Here is a 16,291-nt window from a genome sequence, read left to right on the forward strand (position 1 = left end):
TTGCAGCCACAGAACCTCATCCACTCACTCCTGTAATAGACCCCTAACCTCTGGCTGAGGTACTCAAGTGCTCAAATCATGATTTAAAGACTTCAAGTTACAGAGAATCCACCATTTACACTAGTTTAAACCTGCAAGTGACCTGTGACCCATTCTGCAGAGGAAGGCAACCCCCCCCCGCAGTTTTCGCCAATCTGACCCAGGGGAAAATTCCTTCCCAACCCCAAATATGGTGACTGGTTAGACCCAGAGCACGTGGGCAAGACCCACCAAGCAGACACCTGAGCAAGCATTCTCTGTAATAATTCTGAGCCTTCCCCATCTAGTGTCCCATCTCTGGCCACTGGGGATTTTTGCTACAAGCAGTCCTGTCATACCATCCCCTCCATAAATGTATCAATGTCAGTCTTGAAGCCAGTTAGGTGTTTTGCCCTCACTGCTTCTCATGGAAGGCTGTTTCAGACCTTCACTATTTGGTGAAGAAATCTGTCAGCTATCACATCCAGGAAAATCTGACCTCCAAGTTTACAGATTCATTAAAAATCCTTGCTATTGGACTTGCAATTCCATGTGTCAGTTCCTTTAATATTCTTGGATGGAGATTATCCAGGCCCCCTGATTTAATCTCATTAAGCCGTTTGAGATTGACTTCCACCTTGGATGTGGTCATTTCTACCTCCATATTCACGTTCCAATTAGCCACCCTGCTACTAACCCTAAGATCTTCATTAGCCTCATTAAAAACTTCCATTGGTTTGCCAGGTGGGTAAAGCCAACATCCCCTGCACTGCCCTACAAGTGTTGAGGCTGTCCCTAGTCACAATACAGAAGCAGGCAAAGCCCTATCAATGAGGATTAGTGGAAAGTTTACCCTGGAGAGTAGATCCTTCAGGAATCATCAGGTAATAGTACAGATACCTATTTTAGTTGCAAACCCTTAACACAGCAGAATCTGGAGAAGTATGGAATGAAAATGAAAATGGATGAGTAACTCTTGGATAACCCAACAGGCTCAGTACTTGCTAGCTAGTTAGAATTCCTTGAAGTCACCAATGCTAGGTAAATGGCAGGTGAGGATCATATAAACCTAATTTAATTTTTGTTTTTGTAGCTTGCATCAGGGGCTCTTAGAGTTCTGAAGGCCCTTTTTATTGTTGTTGGGTGCACATTAATAAATACAGTAAATTACAGACAGACTGGCATAAAAGATGATTTTGTCTGTGATACAAAATGCAAGAGTAGAATAATGGTTGACATCATCCTGAACCTTTCACTGTGATGCTCTTCAAAACTAGGACTCTTCCTTATTTGGTTTGTGAAGCAGATGCTCTTTGCTTAAGGCTAAGCCTCGGAGATATTTTAAGCCAAATTTCCTGTCAATGTAACTCCGGTTACGTCAATGAGTTACACCAGCAATGAATTTGGCCCACAATTTTTTCCCCTTTATCTGTTCAATTTATCGTGGGGGGTGGAGGGAAGAAGGAGAATCTTTTCTGTTTTCTTTTTAAATAATTATAAATAATGTTATATAATGCATGAAAGATGTTAGACATAACATTCTATACGAGCATGGTGGGTTGTCAAATAAAAGGCTGAAAAAACAGAGTTTACAGTATTTTTGGCTAGTCCATTCATAACAAATTGTAATGCCAGACTCCCATCACCATCCCAACTTGCAATAATGCTACTGTGAGAAGCTGATCACAGGATAGCTAAGAACAGTTTATTTAATCAGAAAAGGCAATTCACTGAATCATCAATTCTCCCTCCAAATGGCGCATAAATGCAAAATGTACATTTGGATCTTATTGGATGTGGCAAATGTCTAATATAATTTGTGTTGCCTGCAAAACAAGTAGAAGCTGCTGACAGACGTTCCAATTTATTTTTGACAACAAATGCTCTTGGGATGTTTCATCTAAATGAAACCATTAATAGGGCTGGGCAGTGCTTTGGGTGAGATTTAACAACTCTCCTGTTTAGTTGTTTACATCCTTCTCATCTGGAAGAAACTTCATTGTGAGATCTGCATGACTGCTTACATGTCTAACAGATTCCTGGTAATAAGCAAATCCTGTCTGTTCATTAGTTCTCAATCCATGACCCGCAAACCATTGGTGGACTGCAGATGAGTTTTGGGTGGTTTGCCAATTGGTTGCCTGAAAATTAGCCATCCAGCTATTTGAAGCATGATGAGGGCTGCTACTTTGTTAAATAAAATAACCTAATTTCCATTTATGAGAAAGAATGGAAGAGTTAACTATTGTAACAGATCCTTTACACGACACATCTAACACCTCCACATAAGGATTTTTTTCTTAGGACACTCCTGCTGCAGAAGCTACTAGCACAGGGTCGGCAACCTTTCAGAAGTGGTGTGCCGAGTCTTCATTTATTCACTCTAATTTAAGGTTTCGCGTGCCAGTAAAACATTTTAATGTTTTTAGAGGGTCTCTTTCAAAAAGTCTATAATATATAACTAAACTATTGTTGTATGTAAAGTAATAAGGTTTTTAACATGTTTAAGAAGCTTCATTTAAAATTAAATTAAAATGCAGAGTCCCCTGGACCATTGGCCAGGGCCTGGGCAGTGTGAGTGCCACTGAAAATCAGCTCGCGTGCCGCCTTCGGCACACGTGCCATAGATTGCCTACCCCTGTACTAGCAGCACTACAGCTCACACTGTTATGGAGCTGGTGCTTACCTGCAGAGGCCCTTGCTCCTAAGGTCTGGTCTACACTAACCCCCTAATTCGAACTAAGGTACGCAACTTCAGCTATGTGAATAACGTGGCTGAAGTCGACATACCTTAGTTCGAACTTACCGTGGTCCAGACGCGGCAGGCAGGCTCCCCCGCCGACTCCGCGTAGTCCTCGCACCGAGCAGGATTACCGGAGTCGACGGCGAGCACTTCTGGGTTCGATTTATCGCGTCCAGACAAGACGCAATAAATCGAACCCAGAAGTTCGATTGCCAGCCGCCGAACCAGCGCGTAAGTATAGACAAGCCCTAAGGAAGCTTGCAGCACTGCAGCTATTAAGGATTATTAAGGACTTTATTCCTGCTTGCTAGGTCACTGTTCCTGAAAATGCAAATTGAAAGCTAAACAGAGATGGAGTGGAGATGTTAAAGAAGCCATTTCATGCTGGTTTGAGCAGGCAAGAAACCATGTGACTGTGCAGTATTATGAAGGACTTGAACTATGTGACAGTACAGCTAAAAACTATAAATTGTATTTTCATTCACCACTCTAATCAAATTGATCATATTAAGCAGAAGCTACTGTATTTTAAAATCTAGATTCATCATTACCATCACTTTAGTTTTATATGTTCATGAAACTGACAAATTTGACATAAACATGACAAGTATGTATTTAATATTTGAACAGACATGCCTGAAGTAAACAATAAAAGTAAAACCCATCATCTGCTGCATGAAATGTGAAGAATAAGGACATATGAATCCTTACCAAGCATTTGTCCTCCCTGGCCAAGTCTAATGACATGCATAGTGAAAGAAAATCATAAGTAGACAGTCATAGCAACTGACAGGTTGAACAGGCTTGGAAACCTCAGTGTCACCACCTTATATCTTTGTCTTTTTCATCATCAATGCAAATTTTTTTTTAGGCTCTTGAGTCACAGCAGTCTTGATTGTTAAAATGCTCATATCTCATAGACCATATGTATAGAAAATACTTACCTTCTAACAAGGCAAGGGAGTCCAAGCGTTAACCGTCAGACACCCATATACTATACTCAACATACTTTCAATTTATAGTGAACAATTTACAGAAAGGGCTTCAGGTTACAGTTGCTTAATCCTTCATCTCCTTTAGGAGCATCAGATCCATTTACCTACAAAAATATTTTTTCATTCAAAATATAAAATGAATTCCTAAATCTGTCTTGAAGTTTGAATTTAATAATTGCATCTCACATTCCAAAACTAAAACTGAAGCACTAGAAATGAAACTGTCTCTTGCACTCTGTTATTTTCAGACACTGATAACTGTAACAAGATGGGAGTGTTTTTCCTAGCAATCTATTTTTCTTTCTCCCAATCCTGACGTGGGACCAAACTGCACTGTACGACTTAGATAATTTTTCAGTATATTTAATGGGACACCAAACCAAAGCTTTTAGAGTATTTTTTTAAACTGACCTGAGATCCAAATTCACATATGAAAACATAAAAAGAAGAACAGGAGTACTTGTGGCACCTTAGAGACTAACAAATTTATTAGAGCATAAGCTTTCGTGGACTACAGCCCACTTCTTCGGATGCAAGTGGGCTGTAGTCCACGAAAGCTTATGCTCTAATAAATTTGTTAGTCTCTAAGGTGCCACAAGTACTCCTGTTCTTCTTTTTGCGGATATAGACTAACACGGCTGCTACTCTGAAATATGAAAACATGATATTCTTTTACCCCTCCAAAAGCCAACCTCTGGCATTCTCAATAGCAAGTGTAGTGATAAACAATACCCTTTCCAATGCATTTTGTCAAAGTAAGGTTTGGATGGGTTCTCCAGTGTAGTGCCAGATAGAGTGTATTGCGACTAATAGCTTTAGTGAGCAAGCGAGTATGACAGCAATAACTTTATCTGTCTGCTTGCTCTTACCCCTATCTTAAATGACTGGAAATGTTTTAAAGAAAATCATGCACAATCATAGAATCATAGAAGTGTAGAACTGGAAGGGACCTCAACAGGTCTTCTAGTCCAGTCCCCTGCACTCATGGCAGGACTAAGTTTTATTTAGACCATCCCTGACCGTCATCTATCTAACCTGCTCTTAAAAATCTCCAGTGACGGAGATTCCACAACCTTCCTGGGCAATTTATTCCAGTGCTTAACCACTCTGACAGTTAGGAAGTTTTCCCTAATGTCCATCCTAAACCTCCCTTGCTGCAATTTAAGCCCATTGCTTCTTGTCCTAGCCTCAGAGGATAAAGAGAACAATTTTTCTCCCCCACTCCTTGTAATAACATTGGTGTACTTGAATCAGCTGAGTGCTGTACATTTTATTTGGGGTCTCTGATTACTAATATCTGATGATTCAGATATTAGTAATCAATCTACATAGTCCCGTGTCCTGAACTAAATGACTCAACAGTGTGGGCAATTATTAGAAATCTTATAGTCCTTTGCAACTCTATCACCTACCCTTTCCTGCCAAGGGAGGTTGCGTTTGGTAGCAAACTCCTCTAGAACTAAAGCACAACACAGCTCTGTGGGGTGTCCATGCCTGTTTAAATTTAAATATGATATTTTTCAGCCTTCCCTTCCTCTTCCTGGTGTGTTTCCTAATTATTAAATTGCCAGATAATCCCAGAGGTTTCCCCCTTTTTCTTTACAAGAGTGAATATGCACTTGAAGCTACCCATTTACTAGAACAGGTCAGGAATTTTCTATTGAAATATTTTTTCCAATGGAAAATGTGGTTTCCACAAAACAGAAATTTTCTGTGTGAAAATGTCAATTTTGCAGAGAATTTTCAATCAGGAAAATGTTAAAGTCATTTTTGGGTTGGGCCAATCTGAATTGAAACATTTTGGTTTGCTGAAGTGAACTGAAACATTTTGGTTTGGACCACTTTCATATTAAGTTGTGTCTGTCTGAGCTGCCAGAGTGCCTCATGAGTGTCGTAGCTTGGGTGCCCCACGTACTTCAGTCTCCCCTCTGTGGAACTGCCACATTAGTCAGGGAGGTCCAGGACAGGAATAGACCATAAAAAATATAGTCCAGTCAGGGAGTCTAGCCCAAATAGGAGAATGGGGACCTGGGGCACCTGAACTACAACCCCTGTAAGACATTGTGGCAGCTCAGGCAGACACCGTTTAACGTTGAACCAAACGAAGCATTTCGATTTGGTTAGATGAACTGCAAAAAAACATTTCCACATCAAAATATTTCTTAGCTTTTCACTCAGGATGAAAACAAATGTCTAAATAGTGGAATTTTTAATGGGACAGAAATTCATCCATCTCTACAATTTACCTCAGAAGAGTTTCAATTGGACAAGCAGGTTATTGACAGAACTGTGTGCTGTGACAGAGAACAAGAACTGTACTAGACCCCCAGTAAAGCAGAGTAGTTAACTCTGGCTTCCCTTTCATCTCCCATTGTACAGGTGCTCAGGGAAAAGCTATGCGAATGGCTGATGGGGAACCAGAGGTAGGAGAACACCTAGGGGAGGCAGGGCTCCACACCCAGACATGATAAACTGGATGATGAAGCCGGGGCTGATCAGAACTTTTATGTATGGTAACTTGCTACAGTTTATGGTTATTGAGATTAGCTCCTGCTGATAAAACTCTTGTTGAAAACTACTATACAATCAATCCACCATCTTATACACCCACACATACGTGCAGGCGCACACACACACACACACCTTTCTGTGGGTTTGCTTCCACCCAGACTGTTTGCAGTGTGCTTTTGAGGAAAGAAAAAAAAATTGTGTAATTATTTAAATAAAAAAAAAAGAAAAGAAAAAGAGAGAGAACCAGGCAAATTGTCACTGAAGAGTCACTGAAATTAAAAGCAATAAGAACCACAAGAAAGATTTTTGTGTTAACTTGTTTGAAATTTCTCTGTTTTTAGGCTCACTGTGTGCTATGGAAAGTAATTAACATTACTGATGACTTTTCCTGTTACTTGGAGACAGCATACTTATTTCCAAGATGCAGATAAAGCTCATTTCTGCTATGTACTGCTATGGAAACTTGGCTATCCAGGCATTTAACCTCATTTATTTATTCATTTCACAGGAGTAAAAGATATAGGCCATACATATATAATTAGGAATATTTATGGCCTGAAGTTTCAAACCAAGCTTCCTGGCATTTTGACGGCAGAACAGGGCTTTCCCCAACCTATTGCTGGCACCTTGTTAAACGGGAGTGTTTAAAACACAAACTGACCAAAGTTTTATTGACAACATTTTAGTAAATACACCAAAAAAACCCTATTCAAATGGAAAGTTTCAATCCAAGGTTAAACATTTCTCAGTTACTATTCATCTGAGAAAACTATTGATGACAATTGGCCCTTATGCAGGAAGGGGAGAAGGAGAGAAAACTCTTTGAAGTCCATTAGGGATCTCACAATACAGATTCAATTTATCCAGAGAAGTACTTAAATACTACAGTGATTAAAACTATAGAAGACATTAAGTTTATGAACAGGTGACTAAATACTATATTTAGGCTTGATATGATTAGATTTTTATCAGTAAATGTCAGTAAACATTGATTTCACTGTACACACACAAACCAGCAAAAAAACATTTCCATCAATAATAATAAAAAATGTAAAGCTAGGCAAAGTATGAAAAATGCTGCTTGAGAACTTATACAAATTAAATATGCTTAAATCAAACCCTAATATTTTGACATGTGATGTTGACAATTTGTGTTTTAATGGATATAAAACTTTAACTTTTTGAATATCAAGGTCTACTGCCCTCCCCCCAAGTTCCCTCAACTGTGAAAATTCAAATAGATAAAATTTGGAGGAAAAATGCTTAAAAATGAACAGCAATATTATACGTCAAAATTATATTCACAAAATATTGAATTCTGCCAAGCTTAACTATATTGAATTAAGAATGTGGGGCAACCTTAGCTTTGCATTTCATAACTTTTGGGTACTTTTGCAACCTTGATCTCTGCCAATTAAAATGGGGATGCTCCAGATGACAAGATAACTAATTCTCTTGTTCCTGATCATGAATAATAGTGTTCATTATCTGTTTTCTAATGACGTATAGTTCTTTTGGAATACAATTTGCATATAAAGCTAGGTTTCTTTATGTTGTATTTAAAAATGCTTGAGGATCTCTCACTTTTTTATATTTAAATTTCCATCCAGAGAGTTTGATGAAGTTCTTCATTAGGCGATTTTTCTTCTGAGGGTTCTAGAATGTAGTGAATGTATAGTAATGGCCATCTCCCTCCCCCCATTAGTGGGGCTGAAGGCAAGTGTGGTTTGAGAGAGAGGCTGGGGCAATTAAAACAAAGTAGTGTTCTGGGGGAGTTGGAGCTGCCTTTTGCCAACTCTGGGAAAGTAGATGCTATTGTGGTGGTTTGACTGTACTAAAGTTTTGTTGGCGTTTTTCGACATGGTCTCTCCCCTCCTTCCTCCAGACACTCTGATGCTACAATATTATTCTTTCCATTTGTCTGATAAGTAGTTACAACATTTTTTTAAAAACTATAAGAATTTTTAAATAATTTGGAGACAAAGGCAGTGTATTCATAATTTGCCTCATCTTTCTCCAGATTTCTTGACATTTGAATGGAAAGCCACTGTAAGTATTAGAATAGTGCTGAAAATCTGTCATGGACTACATGACAAAATGTCTTCTTATTGCACAGGAAATGCCATGGTTACCTCTGACATAATGGGTAGGCAGGACTGAGATATCAAACTAGGGAAATCAAGAGGAGTGAAAGATGGAAGTTTATTAAAGAAAGAGACAGAGGTAACTGACAGGTGATGTTCAGATTTTCTTTCATGGCTATGTGTTTTGGCAACCATTTAAATTAGAATATCTACTCAGATCAGGGAAACTCTACAATACACTCATATGTCCAGCCATGATGGAAAAGCATAGATATTTTTTTCAGTAAACACACCAATAACAATACTTTGCTGTACCATAGTAGGCTTTCCAATGACTTGAAGAGAAATGCTTTTGAAGCTTACTGAAGAAAAAAATGGAAGATTCAAGCGTAATGAGATACTGAGCCTTTCACCTACAGATCATGGATTAAAATGATGGACTACACTGGTAATGACTAACAGTCTTTCTTGTCCAACAGCAGCTTAACGTCCTATGTGCAAGGAGCTGTGTGGGGAGAGATGCTCTTTGCATAGCTGCACCCTAGATCAGCGGGTGGCTGTTTTCTTTCCTCATTTCATAGCGGATAGGTTTACACATCCAAAATAGAAGTTAATAGTACACAGGTGACCATTTCAGCAGAAAAGTCAAGAATTAGATGACCGAAGAGCCAAGAACTGAAGAGTAGAGTGTCTAAACTGCCCCCCCAGTCCTACTGGTGGTCCCTTTCAAAAGAAAGGCTAAGTCATATTGGTGGGAGCGGGGTAGAGAACTTGAGTAGCTGTTGCTCATGCTGTATCAGTCTTGTGGATAGACAGAATTTCATTCTTCAGGGGTGTCAAATTTGGAATCTTCCATGAATACTAAATTAAATTTAGTTTACAGGAGAGAAAAAAAAACACTTTTGCCAAGATCCAAGCACAATGAAACTACCAGGAAGGAATTAGACCCCTTATACAGATCCACACACATAACTGAAAAATAACATTAGGAGGTTTTTGCCCCTCTGTTCACACCTCTTTCACTCCATGCAACCTGCATGGCTAACTGCTCCCTCATGTCATATTCTCACTCATATCGGCGTCTTCTCCCTTCTCCTTCTGCCATCACATAACCCTCTCCTCATTCAAATGCAATTATTTCAAAATGCCTAAAACCCTAGTCTTCCCTGCAAAAAAATTAAATATGATGTCTGAAAATACAACTGAACAAATCCAAACTAGAACTGTGGCAGTATCAGAAGGTATGAAAATCTTCATTGTCCAATCACAGTGGTCTTAGTTGCATCCCATCTCCCATTCTTCATTAGTACACTGTCTATTTAGATGGTAATCTCTTTGGGGCCGGAACTTATCATTACTTGTCTGCAAAGTGCCTTCTGCACAGTTCAGAATATACAAATAGATACGACCTGCTTATAATAAGAACCTGTTCACTACATTTAAAAAATCTAGGAGTAAAACGGTATTTTATGAATTGCATAGTAAAAGTAAAATTATGCGTAATGCTGATACATCAGTCTAGCAGATTAAGCAAGCAATACTGTCGTGCCGTAAAATACATACAGAAATGCTGTAACTTTGAAGTGCTCATATGCAATTCTGTTTAATAATGACTACACTGAGGATTGCTTAGCAACATTTGATACCACACTCTATATTCTAACAGCAGAAAAGCAAAGGTTGACTTGCCTGTACATTTGACAGAATGCCATTCATTTCAGAACTCTATCTAATTCTATAGGCATGGGGAGATGTTTTACATTAAAGCCTTTTTAACAGATGTGGAGGTGTTAATATAACAGAGGCTAAGGAGATAAGGATAAAAGTGTTGCTGAAAGTACTTTTACTCTTATTTTTGCAGCCCTTCTCTTTTGCAAAATAACAGATCATATTAGACTGAACATCCAGGGACCTTACGTAGTTTTAGTTGTAATATTATTCAATTATTAGGTCTGTTCCTTTATAATGTAAACAGATGTATTACAAAACAATCTCTACTTATTTTCAGCTCATTCACGCCTGTGGTTTAGCATCTGTGATGCTAGGAGCACTCTTTAAAAAAGCCATAAAACAAATAAAAAAAAACCCCAGCAACAACAAAAACAACAAGCAGGTGCTGAAGAGAAGATGATGAAATAAATATTGCTGAAAATATAAGCCACCTAAAATAAGCCTTTTCCCGTCTATGCCTGCTGTGTTATGCCCTTGTGTTAAAGAGTGAGGAAGCAGCAGCAGCAGCAGCATAAACGTATTTATTACACAGATGGCCTCTAACTCCATATTTACAAAAGCTTCAGAACTTACGCAATCTTGGCACACACCGTGCACTTCCAGTTCCCATCAATTCCCAAAACACGACACTTGTTGCAAACTGTGAGTTTGCATTCTTGGCATTGGTCCCCCCTGTCAAAGATTAAGCCCAGGTTTTTCTGACAGCGAACACAGACCCTGCCGCGGTCCTGTCGGCAATGGCGGTTTCCACCTTTTCGTCTCACTTCCAACAACTCATTCTTCAATTTCCTGGAAATAAAAAATAGAGGGCACTTTAAATCTGAGATACCACTGGGTTCATAGCATTTCATGGTAATACTCTGTATCCTCTTAGGTTCAAGTAACAGAATCTCTAGGCAATGTGTATAAAATGATAACAGGATAAGAGTGCTAAGCACTATAAAAGACAACAGTAAAGAAGAGCTATGCAAATGTAAGTTATATTTTCACACCAAACCCCTTTACAGACAGACATACTAATTACACAACCACCCCACACTGAAATGCAGCCCTCCATAAGATAAAATGCACCAGTTATTTAGCAGGTCACAACACCACCATACTTTCAGCTATGAAAAAGTATAACGTAGCCAACTGGAAACTGCAAGGTATATATAAGGAGGCAAAATGTAAATGCCTAAGTATAAATTTGGCCAGGACATTTGGGTTAACATTTCTAGATAAGTTCATGGAGGATAGATCCATTAATGGCTATAAGTCAGGATGGGCAGGGATGGCGTCCCTAGCCTCTGTTTGCCAGAAGCTGGGAATGGGCGACGGGATGTATCACTTGATGATTACCTGCTCTGTTCATTCCCTCTGGGGCACCTGGCATTGGCCACTCTCGGAAGACAGGATACTGGGCTAGATGGACCTTTGGTCTGACCTAGTATGGCCCTTCTTATGTTCTTCACATAACTGTCCTTGCAAAAAATACTAGGCAGTTAATACAGATCCTGTGGTCAAGGCATCTGCTCTAAGGTTATCTGGAAGAAAAATCTCCAGTATCCACAGTGTCATCTAACATTATGCTGAGACATTGATTAAATAGTACTTATTCAGAGAACAAAGCCAGTTAAGTTCCCACCCCACAAACACACAGACGATTATGAGCCTAACGGTTAAGTGACAGATTGAACAGTGCAGGAACTGATCATTTCTATAGATCAGAAGAAAAAGAGGAAGAACTATTTCTTTTTTACTTTCCATTATCAAATTAATTGAGGATAATTAATTATTAATGTATCTGATTAGGATACATTTATCATGTCACAATAAATATTTGGAGAATGGCATAACATACATGATATCAAGTATCAGAGGGGTAGCCGTGTTAGTCAGTAGCCACAAAAACAACGAGGAGTCCGGTGGCACGTTAAAGACTAACAGATTTATTTGGGCATAAGCATCTGAAGAAGTGTTTTTTTTACCCACAAAAGCTTATGCCCAAATAAATCTGTTAGTCTTTAAGGTGTCACCAGACTCTTTGTTGTTTTTATAACATACATGGTGTTATAGGTTTTGATACCAGTGAACTTAAGACAAAATTAAGACAATACTGCTTTGGCTTCTTCAATTATTTTTCTTTTCACTAGCAGGGCTGATTGCAATTTTGATTTTCTTTCTGAAACAAGTACAATAGGCTCAAAATACACTGTTCCTTTATCAGTATTCATCCAGGGGAGCTTAGCATTGGGTGCCTAACATAGTGGTATATAAAGTGATTTAATGTGCAATAGCTTAGAATCAGTGAGACCAATAGTGGGTATGAAACATTAAAATGATCGTGTGCAGAGACACCTTCCCCAGCTGTTCACACAATCTGTAAAATACAAACTCACCCTCTTCCTGAGCTGTAATAATAAAGTAAGCAACAAGGTAAATGATCAAATCAAACATTCTCCCTGGGCATGCTACTCCTAGGGTTCCTCCCTCAACCCACATTCTTGATCTCTGCCCCACCCCCAGACTACCACTCCAACCTCCCCTTTTCAAACAAGACAGACAATGAGTTACCTGCTTCTGAACAGAATCTCCTTAGTCCTTTCGCAGCAGGTTCAACACCTGCTAGCAGGCAGTTTCTCAAGCAAACACAAAGCACATCACAGATAGCTACTGGAGAAACAACTTCTATCATAACAAACATGACCTAATACGCCGTCAAGCCTACTTTTCCAGAGCTAGTCACTACTAATGTTTTAAGGGTGTTGGTGTTTATTTTTCAGAAGTCATACAACAGAACTAGCTAGTATACCAATGTACAGAGACATGTAAAAGAAAAAACTAAGAGTAATATAATGATATTGTATGTGTGTCTAAAATATAGAAGACATCTTCTATACCAGTGTGTATAGATTTATGGAGCTTGTACACTGGTCGCATATGCAACACTTTAAAAGTAATTAAAGGGGGGAAATTATGTATTTCACCTTAAATAATATCTAGTTCTGATATACTATTACATTGTTACTAGAGGCAAGAAATTATTAGAATCTGCAGGATATACATTTAATCTTTGAAGAGTGACTGTATTTCTCCATATGTACAATCTCCCATTGAAATGTGTATATGGATCTTTCCATAGATGCAAAGGCAATCGTTAACTTTAATTACTGAGCAAAATCAACTTCACATTCAAAGGGCATTGTTAAGGTCTCTCCATGAGAAAGCAAAATTCTACCACTCAACCCAGTTCCAGGGTCTGGGACTGTAGCACAGCACAGCTATTCTAGCTTACAGGCTGACATAGCAGTCTCAGCCTCTCTGCACCAGTTGTGCCTGGTGCTGGGATCAGGAGAGTATGAGAGGTCCATAGTTCTTTATTACTCTTTGGTTTTGCTTCACTCATTAAATAGCCTATGTGGTTCCTGTATGAAAAGAAGCTGACTAGAGGTGAATACCATAAACCATCCACCAGGAGTACTTTCTCCACTGTGATATACTGCATATATTGTTTAAAATCATGATGTGACTGATAAACCAACTAAATGGTATTTCACAGTCATTCAAATTCTGATTCTTCAAGATCTAATCTACTTAGTTTATTTGGTAGAAAAGCACATTTGGTGTGAGCAGGATTATGCTTCATCCAATAGTACATTCTCTATTACTTTTTATAATTTATGTCTATTTGTTAACACTTAGGTGGGAAACTTGTATCCCTACTATAACAACATTTAGGCATGGTCTACCCTACACAGTAAGGTCAACGTAAGGCAGCTTCCATCAATCTAATAATGTCTGTATACAGGTCCATTCCGCCAACATAACTCGCCTGCTACATTGACTTAATTTATCCATCTCCACAACAGATGTAGCACTTCAATTGATGCTGTAAGCTCGACGAAGAGGCAGTGTAGACAGTGCATTGTTTATGTCTACTTTACTGGCCTCCAGGTGTCCCAGAGTGCTCCACTGTGACCGCTCTGGTGAATGTTTTCAACTCCTCTGCTCAGCAGCCAGGTACACAGGAAACAGCCCCTCCTCTGTTAAAGCCCTAGGAACTTTTGAGTTCCCAATTCCAGCTTGTTCAGTGTGGAGAGCTTTCCTTGGCTTACAGCTGAAAGTGTGGCCTTCAGCTCATCCTCCACACTGGTGGAGAGGCTCTCTCAGATAAGACAAAGGCGAAAGAGAATAGGGATGATGTGTTTAATGAGATTATGACTGCCTCTGGGACAGTGGACACCGAGCACTTTCAGAGAGAGAAATTCTCCACGCTCTCTGCTCTGTGAGCAAGACAGCAGCCCAAGAGAATGAGGTGGCCTGCAGCAGGAGATGATGGGGATTCTGAAGGAACAGACAGACATGTTGAGGCATCTGGTTGACCTTCAGGAGAAACACCTTGAGGCTAGACTCCCTCTGCAGCCCCCGCAGAACGGCATTCCTGCATCGCCGTACTTCCCCTCCCCATCTCCCAAACATTCCAGAAAGAGAGGGGGGCAAAAGTTATATCCCTCCCACTCCACACCAGAGAAGGGTACTAGCAATAAAAGGTGCACATACAATAATCTTTGACAGGCAAGGCCACTGTATTTAAAAGACAAGATTATGGTGTTTTCCCCCTTCTAATTTTACTCTAAAGATTGTCCAAGGTTACATTATTTTCCTGATCTTTCACTTCCAATGTATTTGTGCAATAAAAGTCAAGGTCCTGAGAATGAAATAATCTTTACTACATCACACAATAGGGGAAGAAGAGGTCCAAGGAAACTAAGGAAACAGAGCAGATTTGCTGGAGACAGAAACCCAGCAAGCACAGCAAGGTTCACAGTATGGGAAGGCACAACTCAAGAATAGAACACATTATTGTGGGTCATCACTAAATCGGGTTTTCAAAGCATCCCTGAGACACGCTGCTCCATGTGGAGCTCTTCTGATTGCCATGCTATCTGGCTGCTCAAAATTAGCAGACAGCCTATCCGCCTCCATGCCCCACCCCTGTGGAAACTTCTCACCCTCTGCCTCACACGTATTATGGAGCACACAGCAGACAGCGATCACCATGGTGGATATTGCTTTCACGGAGGTCTAACCTAGTAAGGAAACTGTACCAGCAATTCTTCATATGGCCAAAGGCACATTTAACCACCATTCTGCACCTGCTCAGCCTATTCCTTGCTGCTGTCCAGGTGTCTGGCTGCATGAGCCATGGGAGTAAGGGGAAGGCTGGGTCTCCCAGGATCACTATTGGCATTTCAACATCACCAATGGTTATTTTGTGGTCCCGAAAGAAAGTCTCTGCTTGCAGCTTTCTGAACAGATCTGTCTCCTTAAAGATGCGAGTATCATGCCCCTTCCTAGACCATTCCATATCTATGTTGGGGAAATGGCCCCAGTGATCCACCAGCGTTTGCAAAACCATAGACAAGTATCCCTTTCTGTTTATAGGGCGCTACACAACGGCAAAGGAATTACAGCACAGTAATCCCTGGCAAACACTACCTTGTTCCCCCCGTGGAGATGCTTTCAATTTCAATTACTGCTAGCACTGGTCATTAAGAAGGTGGACAGAGATTTTTATGGGTCACCTTATTTGGCTTTGTGTTGGTTTTTATATTTTAGTGTTCTGGTATCTTCAATGTCACTTCAAATGGTTGTACAGTGTTGCCAAGTGTCTCAGTATGTATTTGCTCCATACACACAATTATTGTTTGTGAAGTGCACTGCCATTATAGTGTCCTCCACTTGCTATATACTTTCACTTTAAGAATTGTAACTGGTGTTTTTGCATTATAAATAGATTTAATGATTTGTTTAGAGTTGTAATTATTTCTTACAACACTAAACAAAGTTCACTTATAGAACGTGGCAGGCAGGTCCAAGCTGACATCTGAAGAATATCTCAAGTAGGATTGTCTGTTCAGGTGAAAGTCCCCAAAAAGCCCGAACAAAAAAAATTGTTTCAGGTCAACCCAAAACAAAAATGTTTTGAAGTTTTCAGCGAACTGAAACATCAAAAAATGTTTCATTTCATGTCAATCAAAACATTTTGGTTGACTTGAAACAAAACGTTTAGTTTCAATGTCAAGGCTTTTAAAACATTTTTAAATTGTTTTTTAAATAACATTGGAAGTTAATTTGTAATAAAAAGTCAACACGTTTAGTTGCTGAAATGGCAAATGAACCATTTCAACATTTCTCATTTTTTTTCTTTATTTGAATAAAATAAG

At 39.4% G+C, this 16,291-nt stretch overlaps 1 protein-coding gene across 2 annotated transcripts in view; it reads right to left on the minus strand.

Annotated features, from left to right (window-relative positions):
- SYTL5 (synaptotagmin like 5) overlaps positions 1–16,291 on the minus strand; it is a 125,773-nt gene that overhangs the window by 73,877 nt on the left and 35,605 nt on the right. For both annotated transcript variants that reach the window (XM_054005897.1, XM_054005898.1), the window contains exon 3: positions 10,656–10,871. In XM_054005897.1, the coding sequence (XP_053861872.1) occupies positions 10,656–10,871 (216 nt within the window). The remainder of the gene's footprint in view (positions 1–10,655; positions 10,872–16,291) is intronic.

This window comes from Malaclemys terrapin, chromosome 1, assembly GCF_027887155.1.
Source record: "Malaclemys terrapin pileata isolate rMalTer1 chromosome 1, rMalTer1.hap1, whole genome shotgun sequence".
NCBI lineage: Eukaryota > Metazoa > Chordata > Testudines > Emydidae > Malaclemys > Malaclemys terrapin.